This window comes from Astatotilapia calliptera, chromosome 20, assembly GCF_964374335.1.
Source record: "Astatotilapia calliptera chromosome 20, fAstCal68.1, whole genome shotgun sequence".
Taxonomy (NCBI): domain Eukaryota; kingdom Metazoa; phylum Chordata; class Actinopteri; order Cichliformes; family Cichlidae; genus Astatotilapia; species Astatotilapia calliptera.
In genome coordinates this window covers 34,086,247-34,096,384 of record NC_137441.1, presented here as the reverse complement: position 1 = coordinate 34,096,384, position 10,138 = coordinate 34,086,247, and the positions used below count along the sequence as shown (strand labels likewise).

Below are 10,138 nucleotides of genomic sequence, written 5' to 3'. Positions count from 1 at the left end.
ACCCGTGTCCTTTTAACACTTGTCTTTGAACATTTTACTTTGGGTTTAATTTTCAAGCAGGGGTTTAATTTTTAGAACAGCCAAACAACCGAAACAAAAGGGAAATTTCACAATATATATATATATATGTATGTATATATATATATATATTTATATACACTATAGAATTCGAGGCTATTTGCGCCCTCCGGTGCTTATTTATTTTCTGTAACTCGATTTAAAAAGCAATCTGGACCAGAATAAAAGGCGTCCGCCACCTATCTACAGCTCGAATCTGCAACGAGTGAGAGTGTAGTCGCAGCCCCGCGTGTAGGAGAATGCAGACGGGAGGGGAGGAGTTCACGTCTTTTACTTTTCAAAGCTCCTCTGGCAGAAGAGCTCAGTCTTTGCCTGGAAAACCGCGGAGTTTGGCGCTGAGGCGTCCCGGGCACGTGACCCCCCCCCCCCCACCCCTCCTTCAGCCAGATTAATCGCTTCACCGCTGCAGCCCCCGATTAAACTTTCCATGCTGTTGCCCGTCCGACGGACAGCACTTTGGAGGTTTGTGTGGACCGTGTTCTCTCCCGCTCGCTCGCCCGTCCGCCGCGCTCCGGCTCTCCACCCTCGGCTCTCCAGGTTCAAAGGGGCTCAGGCGGCCAGTGGAGCTGGCCCGGGTCTCCAGCACGCATGGAGGGAGACGTTATGGACAAAGTGGAGGCCACGGCAACGGTCCGCGACTTCGACCCCATCAGCGGAAGCATCCCGGCCACCAAAGTGGAGATAACCGTGTCCTGCAGGTGAGTCCATCGGGGTGCTGATGCTGCCCCGTCTGCGTCAGGTTTGGGAAGCTTAGCGCGTCTTTTGGCTACATTTTTTTGTGAGAAGCACTTAAATTGGTAATTTTTTCATTTTATTTTCATTTTTAAGGCGTCATTTACCTTTTTGATGTTTTTACTTTGTTATTTATTGTTTTTTTAATAACCCTGCTTAATATTTCCCCATTAAAAAGAAGTATAAACATGCTAAACAACAAAAAACTTTCCAGCCCACCAATAAACCCACAAGCAAAAATTATTTTTAAGCAGTTAAAAAAATATATCATTAGAAATTCACCCAGCGACTAATTAGAACTGCAGTGATGTCCTCCCCCGGTTACAGTGAGCAAAAGATGCTGTGATAGAAACCAGAGCGATGCAAACTTTACGCATATTCCGCCCTAAGATTTGCACTTTGGTGTCTTATTTCCATAAATCAGGTCGGGTACGACGCTGTGTGCTGTGCACGCGCCCAGTCGCGTGCCTCGGGAGATGCCGAGCGACGTGGAGTTATTATTGGCGTGCCCGAGAGGTTTCCCCCGAGGCAGCGTGTCATGTGTCAGCCTCTGCAACTGCTTGTCAGGCTCCCCCGAAACGACTGTAGTTTGTCACCGAGACGTAAAGATGAACACTAAACAGTTTTTTCCTCCCAGCAGCCTTCAGCTGAATCCCAAAGTAGATGCAGCGGGAAAAATACCACGGATGTGACAGGAGCCTGCTCGACTGGGTAGGGTGGGGCAGCGCTGGTTGCAGGTATACGCACAGTATGTACAGTATGATGCTGAGACATATGAGAGCCTAAGCGTGCAGGAGGTGCAATTTCAATGAGAGCTGCTCATAAAATGTGATGTGAATCTGTGTTTCAATGGCCTCCCTCCAGCTCTCATGTTGCCCTGTTTCACAGTATTTAGCTCTTTTCACCTCCCGGCTACATGCATCGTTATGTGCATGTAAATGAAGTAAATAAAACCACAAGGGAGAGATTTATCAGCCAAACACCCCGCTGCCATTGTTTTCTTCCCTCGTCTGCAATATTTACTCAGTGAGTTGCCCGGAAGGAGAATTGACTGTCGATCTTGTTTAAAACTGTGATTTTTAATTTTAAATAAGCTTTGTAATCTTACCTTTGCGAGTTCAACAAACAGCTTAACAAAACCAACAAAGCCGTTAGCATGTAGCTGACCTTTTGTGACATTCTGGATATTAATTAGCCAGATTTCAAAAACGTGTCAGCTGACCTTTATTGGGCGGACAGGTGACGAGATGATGATTGATTTTTGTTTGAGGATGATGAGCCGCATGAAGCCCCGTGGGAGCATTCTGCTGTAGCCCTTGTTTATGCAACAAAAATAGTCAACTGTGTAAAATTGTGGTAAATTCGAGTGTGTGGGAAGATTGCGTTTGAGGCAGACATGGAGCTTAGGGTGGGTTTTATCCAGTGTGGGGCGTTTGGTACGAGTAGCAGCTGGACTTGTGTTGCTTCCCTCTTGGAGCACGCTGTTGTTTTTTCCCTGCAGACATCCGAGCTTTAAGCCAGGGCTCTGTTGATGCCCCCAGGCTCTGATCTGCAGCGCCCTTGTCATTAATTTCTCTCCAAACACTAGCTCTTGGACTCAGTTTGATGGAGAAGGAAAATTTATTCCTTTTTTCACTGGGGCCTTGAAGCATCGTCTGCTTTAGATGCAAAGGCTTCAGTTGCTGTCTGTTCTTCTTTGTGACTTGCGGGGATTGCTGCAGTCTGACCTCTGACAGCTGCTTCAGTGGACATCTCAAAAGTTGAACTCATGCAGAATACACACCAATGCACGCAGCTATTTTATCCACTTATCAGGAAGTGTATATTTTATCTATCCAGTGCAAGCAAACAGAAACAATTGGTGTTATATGAGGGGAGAAGCCCGGGCTCCACAACTCTGTGTAATTGATTTAGCAAGCCTGAGAGCTCTGAGATTGCAGCGCACATGGAATTGAACTGTGCCGTGCAGCCCTACAGGCATTCTCATAACCCTCTGCCAATATTGCAGCAAGCCCGTCTGACAAACTAGAGGGACTCAGGCAGACAACCGCTTATCAAAACAAGTGCATATCACCGTGATAGCACATTGTTCCCTGTCTATGGCTCTGATTGGCTTTGCTCACAGGTCAACCAGTGAGCCATACCCCGAGCATCTGCTTCTTAGCTGCGAGGACTGCACTCTAACTCAGTGATAAGATGGCTCTTCAAACTCAAGTAGCCTCTTTTCCTACATCTGCCTTTTATCAAACACAGTCAAGTGAATACATTTTACTGGATTAGGACCAGTTGTCCCCTGGTGTTTTTTACAAGTTGACCCCTCCAAGTCTTATGTGGCAGTAATAAATGTGTTGATTAGCTAATATTAAAGCAGCTCTGGTGAATGTTTTTTAAGTTGTTCGTGTGGTTTGCTTTAATTATGAGCAAAGGAGTAAATGTGAATCCTCGTGGACTGCAGAATGTGCCCTCTCTATATCTCAGCTTAGCAGGCTGTCTCAGAGTTTCCATGTACAATGACTTTAGGGAAACTGGGGCTTTAACTTTGTGGTTCCACTTTTAGGAATGAATGCTGGAAGAAATTTGCACACAGACAAAAAAAGCAAATAAAATCCCCCCCCCTTCCGAAGAGCCGCTAAAGGCTTGACACGCTGAACTTTATTTAAGGAAGATTTTTTACCCCCAGTTTCTCGTTTGCTCATCAGAATGTGCATATAAATCCAGTAATGATTTGTAAATGTTGTGTTTACCCTTTACGCTTATGTGACCGTAACAAGGGAGGGGAATCATTCTGATAAGCTCGACAAGCCTGACAAAGGTTTACAACCCTTATCAGAACACAGCGACGGAGGGGTGGTGGTGGGGATCCTGCTTCTGAATGATTACTTTTTTGGCATCGCATTTTTTTATATAGTTAGAAATGACTGAATAATAAAACTATTTTGTTAAAACAAAAAAAATATGCACTTGTGATTTACTGCGCACTGTTCACATGCGTGTGTTTTCAAGGCGGGATATGGAAACAGCAAGGATGCTAGAGTGGTATCAAGGTCATTTTTTAAAATACTTAATCAAAAGTTTCTTGCTATAAACTGAACATTTGGCTTCGTTTGTTATGCTTATATGAAAGCAAGTTGTGTAACAAAGTTGCACGAATGAGGGCTTTCATGTGGCTGTTTCAGAGGTGTAAACTCCTTTTTCTGATTGTTTTAGCACAATAGACCAATGGCACCAGCAAGCAGAAGGACAAATGTTTATTAGTTATTTCCTTGCCATTTGCCAACATAGGCCAATTCTAGAAATTTACTGCTCCTCTTCGGCTTGTCAAAGCACACCCAGGTAGGTGATTACAAGTAAAACTGGGTGACAGAGCTGCCTTCCCTTTCCACTGTGCTCCACCTCCCACCTGACAGCTTGAACACAAACTTTATCAGCCCCCTTCACCTATTTCACAAAGACAAAGACACTACAAGCTCGTCCATCCCCTTCTGTTCCCTGCTGTTGCTTTAGTGCCTCCCTGTAACCATTCATTTGCTGTCATAGATTCGTTAGAGTAGCAATGCCTTCAATCGATGCATTCCATAGCTGGAGGGAGGGGGGGTAACTCATCCGTGCCACTCATCACCCGAGGGATTCATTACCTGTTGAAACACACAGGGACCACATGACTTCCAGCAGTCTTGCGGCAAACCTGTGCAGGAGGGGTTCCCCTGGCGCACAGGGCCACTGATTGCTGTCCCCGCGAGGTCAGTCTGAAGACTTGAGGCTTGTCTCTGGATCTGGTCTCTTCCCGAGACAATCATTGCGGCAGAGGGGAAGGCGTAATGAAATCATCAGGACGATTAGGATGTTTGGTGTCACTGCTCGATGCAGCAAGAGCTACTGCTCGAGCAGAGCAATTTGGACTCGAGCTGTGTAACCAACCGTTTGTTTATTTGAATGTGTTGGCATGGTGTGTAACTTCGCTGCTGTTGTTATGTTAATAGCTCTTATAGCTGCTACTCTCACTCAGTCTTGGATACCCATTTAGTAAAAGCTGTGACCTGGTTTTTCTGGTTGAAAAATGCTTTTGTTTTGCTCTGGCAGGCAGCAAGTTTGAACTGAACCAGTTTGCATTGTGTAAGAACATAAAATATTAATAAAAGATCTCTCTGAGTAAGAGAGAAATTTCAATTTGCAGCGTTTTCCTTGTGCTTTTCATATTGTGATCTGGGTTAAGACTGACCTGAGGCAAGCTTGCAGCTTTTATCTCACTGGATGGCTTGTGTTTGTGGATGATGTGTCACATCTGTTTTGGTGATCAAGGCTAAACGACACCAGGGTGCCAAGAGGAGGCAGATTTTAATTTTTTTTTTTACTCCCCATTTTTGTGGATGTTACATTGCAGCAGACGAGTCTCACAGGCCGATGAAGCGGATAATTATGCATGAACCCCTGACATAGTGAAAATGAATTTGGATCCCAGACACTTGGCTTGTGGTGGTGTCGGTGTTATTAATATATTCTCATTTGGGATGTATGACAGCAGAGGGGGATCCCATGGAAGCGCAACTGCAGTGCCATGCCAGAGGTTTATAACACTCTGCATGTTGCCTGCCTCATGTGAAAGTGTTGATTGGAATGAAAGGGGAAGTCAAGAGTGTGTTGTAGCAATAAGAGATCAAAGCAGTCCCCAGTGGCTCAGAAATATCAAGCTGCTTTTGTCACTATTTTCCGAAAAACTTAAGGGTCAGCAGAGTATGTTGGAGGATTTGTCGTGAGGGCGTATTTGACCTAATATCACAGCGTGTCTGGAAAATGAGAGCTGGTGGCAGATTTGCACAAAGTGTGACAGGTTACTCGGTGAAGATTTCTCCACACTGCGTTGCATATGTTGAAGGTCTTTCACTCGTTGGCAGTCTTAGCTGAAGGGCTAAACGAGCTACTCAGTGTCAGCTTATTGTCGTCTCTGAGGATTTTTTCTGTTTCTGCATTAGAGTGGACATGTTATCCAGTAGCCATAAGGGACATTTCAGCCAACATGTGTGAGAATGTGTGCTTTTGGTAGCTATGCATAATTCTGTGCGTGTTTCTTTTTTTTTTAAAATTACAAATATATTTAGTATTCTCTATTGGGAAATGGATTATCAGTCAAATTTTTACACGCTACCAAGCAAATGATTATAAGCTTGTGGAGGAATTCAGTCAAATTTTCACTGAAATGGGTTTTTCTATGTTAGAAGCTTTCAAATGGAGCATGTAAGGTTGTAGTTTTTAAGCAGATTGAGTAAGCTGAACCCAGGTTAAAGCCATAGGAAGTAAAAAGTTCTACAACAAAGTAACAAAAAAATCAATTGTTAAAAGATGTTTAAAATTTCAATTTATAAAGTCTTGAATGCCTTGAAACCTTGGATATGGGCCAGCGCACACATCTCTGATTTGTTTAAATAGATCTGCCGCTGTGCTATTGACTGCTTTTCTTCCCCAGGTGGAGAGGCAACTAATGAATCAGAGTTTAGGTAGAAAGAAAGATTTCGTTGGGAATAAGAATGGGGATCCTGGCTTCCTTCAAGCAACCGGCCACATTTATGAACAGTGATGTCATAAAAACAGGAATAAGTGTGGATTGGATGAAAAAGTTGACTTACAGAGATGAGACTGTTAAAATAATGAAAGGTTTGCTATACAGGGTCGAGCCCATCAGGGCTTTTCTTCTATTTCTTTGCCTTCTTTCGTTGCTCTTTTTAGCAGTCAACACAGCGAATCATCTCCCTCCATCTCACCCATTTCACTAGTATCCTCTTGTCACACCAACCATCTGTGTCCTCCTTCACTACACACATGAATCTCTTCAGAGGTTTTCCTCTTTTCCTCCTGCCCAGCAGCTTCATATTCAACACCCTTTGCTCAGTATATCCGCTATCCCTCTTGTGCTGATGTCCAAAGTACCCATCTCAGCTTCGTCTCTTCAGCTTTGTCTTCAAGCTGCTCAACCTGAGCTGTCCCTCTGATGTACTCACTTCTATTCCTGTCCATTCTGGCCACTCCCAGTAAATAAATCTTGAAGTCTGTAGCGCGACCTTTTGTCTTTTTGTTAGGGCCATATACAGTATTAGCAGTTTGCTGAACTATCAGCATAAACATTTACAACAGCTGATAAATGAAAAATAAAAGTAAGGAACAGTTGGGAGAAACACCCTTCAACCATCTTCCGACTGTTGTCATCGCACAGCGTCCACCAGAGGGCAGTCGGCAACTTAACCATTAGCTGATCCGAGCGCAGTTAGGCAGAGCATAAACAGGCAAATAACTACTCGCAATAAACGTTTTTTGTGTCTGAAAGTAAAAATATATTGTGTGCTGTATCGGTGGGTACTGGTCTTTAAACCCTACGCTGTTCGGGCTCTAATATGGACATGCTTATTACAGCGTTTATCTCATAAAATTAAATAGAGGAAGATATTTGTTGAGAAACATGGAACACTTATTTCCAACCCAGTCAATTAGTGTGTGTTTGAGTGCATAGGCGTGTGTCACAAGTTGGTCTTACGTCTTTCTTTCTCCCGGCATTAGTTAGTGTTTCTTATTTCATGCTCATTACGGTTTACCACCACCCACCTGCTGTGTGTTGCTTTCACCTATTGATGCTCAACATGTGTCCACCACCAATTACGCAGCCACAGTTCTCTATTTCCACACTATAAGGTGCGCTCGCAGCTCTCTGATGCTTCACTAACCTCAATTAGTGATATCATTTCTTTGTAAATGATCATCATCACTTTTCTTTTCACTCCACACTTGGCAGAATGCATGCAGAGTGTCTTCTCTCTGTTTAAATGATCAGTTGCCAAAATATGCATGAGCTGATTCTTTACTGTGCCCAGTGTGGTGCCTAGAGTACAATTCAGAGTGCTTTATATTGCCATTTTGTAGCTGATTTGGATAGTGTATGCCTGGAGCTTGGTGCTTTTTTTGGATTGCCGCAAGTTCACACTAGACTCAGTGCAAAGAGCTTTGCCAAGAGTTATAAGCCCTATAATATCAGTCTGTATTTCCCTCCCCTTCTTGTAAAAGGAATCTTTCTCTGCACAAACCCTGGGCTGTCACAGTATGCAATTAGCAACGTTATTATTCCCAGATCGGACATTAGCAACATGGCAAAAGCCAACCTGATACAGGGATTTGCAGCGTATGTGCTTTCTCATTTATTACACGAGCAGAAGAGCAGGTTTATGACTGAGATCCTGTCACTGCCTGTGAGATGGCTGCCCAGGGAGTGCTCTGCTGCAGGTACTGTCGACCTGGAGAGATTCGAGGCAGAAACTGAATAATTAAAAAGATGGAGGAAAAGAAGACACCTGGTGCCATCACAGTGAAAGACAGCAGATGTGCGTTTCACTAATAAGGAGACCAGATTGTGTGTCTAATGTAACAGAGGGGAGGTTTTAGAGCTCTCGACAAAAGCAACATTAACCTGTATCGCTGATCGTGACTCCAAATACAGACAAAATGCAGCAAAACAAAGCCACACATACATTTTCATCTGCTGTGTTTTCATTTTTGTTTCTGCTTAAATCTCAGAGAAGGTTCTCCTTTGTATGCATGCTATCTGATGAGCTTTGCTATATGGTATGCTAAACATAATTTTTGCGCTATAAAAAATTAATTACCCTTAAGGAAAAGCTGAATATTTCACTGTACATAATGGGATTCCTCTTCTTTGTAGCACTATATACGTTCCCCTTTTTGTTCTTTGACCTTTTGACCCTTTACATCTGCTCAAGGGCATGTTAGACAGGAAATAGTCCCACGGACCCCATGATCCGTAATGGAAAAGGCGAGGTCTGTCGTCTGTCAAAAGAGAGAGAGAGCCATGAGGCAGAATAGAAAGTGAAGTGACAGAGAAGACTTGAAATGCAAACCATCCTTCTGTTTGACCTCCCGGCTTTCTCCGCCGTCTCTAATGTATTATGGAGAGTTTTCTTCCTGTAAATCAGTCTTACTTGACTTTCAGGCTCTCATTTGTCATGTCCTCGTAAAAACCAATGAGGCAGCAGCTCATTGGCCAGTTAGATTCAGGACAATTTTAAACCACTTTCCACTGAATTAGATACCATTTCTCCAACTTGCCAATTAGGACTTTGACAACTTTAAGGAAGCAGAGGAGACTTAAGGGACTGGTGACAATAAGGCACTGTGGGCACGGGAATTAAATTCCACATTTCTTAGTTTAATAATCAGCCCCTTGGACCATGGAGTTGCTAAAATATCTCCAGGGATCTGACTGAGAGGGAGCGTTTTCCTAATATATTCTTTTTTAATTAGAGTTCAGCAGCCAGCCATGCTTTAGAGGTCAAATCTCCTTCACACTGGGCATTCAGTGAAACCATTTATCAACTACAGCGCCTTTTGACACATTTATACCAGCAGAGAGAGTTTGCAGATTTGATTTAAGAGCTCGTGCATTTCTGGGCCGATGCTAATTCAGCGTTTACAGAAATTCCTGGTTGTGGCTTATTGTATTTATCAACTGAAGTGTGCATAACCAATAACTATGAGCTTAATTCACTGCCGAATAAACAAACATCACTTTGTGAGGGATGATTAGGCAGAGAAAAGAAAGCTATTAAGATTATATTCTGCTTTTTTCTCCAGCGAAATTGAATTTATTCTTGTTAAACATCTAATAATGCACTGCTGACTCTTACTCCAGGCGCACTAAAATATGAAAAGCTTAAGTAAGAAAGAAGAGATTATTGCAATCAAAGTTTTAATGAAGGTGACGGGATCAAGAGCAATAGAGAAAAAAGGAGAGTTTGCTGTTTTCGTTACATGTTTTTTAAATGAGATGGCCATAGTGATCACAAAAGCGCTGGGATCTGAAAGCAGGCGGATACATGAAATGGTGTGAATGAAAAATAGCTGTATCTAATTACTTTTGTCCTACTTTCAATGAACTTCATCTTCATCAACAAACTTTTCCTACATTGGCTTTCGGGATAATGATCTTCTCTTATCCCACTGAGATTTGCAAAGAGAAGGAGTTAACTTTTGAAATAGGCAGCGTTACTTCAGTGAAAGCAGACGGATTATCTGAGATGTTAATACCCGTCCTACGGCACTGATGCGCAAACTCTGGCCATGCGCACATTAAGCTCCTGGATTAATTTGTACAGGCGTATAAATCTGTATACTAATCATTTCTTTCTGGAATAAAAATGTTCTGCAAAAACAAATTAAGGTTTAGCCAGGTAAACGAAGGCTTGTGCTCTACAGGAACATGGAGCAAAACTAAAAGAGGATGTCATGTTTTCTACTCTTGTCTGCTCTGAGAGCAGGGATAAGGTGATGGACA

At 43.0% G+C, this 10,138-nt stretch overlaps 1 protein-coding gene across 2 annotated transcripts in view; it reads left to right on the top strand.

Annotated features, from left to right (window-relative positions):
• Positions 1 to 291: 291 nt before the first annotated feature.
• Positions 292 to 10,138, top strand: part of cpne5a (copine Va) — a 91,116-nt gene continuing 81,269 nt past the window's right edge. For both annotated transcript variants that reach the window (XM_026154849.2, XM_026154853.2), the window contains exon 1: positions 292 to 776. In XM_026154849.2, the coding sequence (XP_026010634.1) occupies positions 667 to 776 (110 nt within the window). In that variant the 5' untranslated portion in view covers positions 292 to 666. The remainder of the gene's footprint in view (positions 777 to 10,138) is intronic.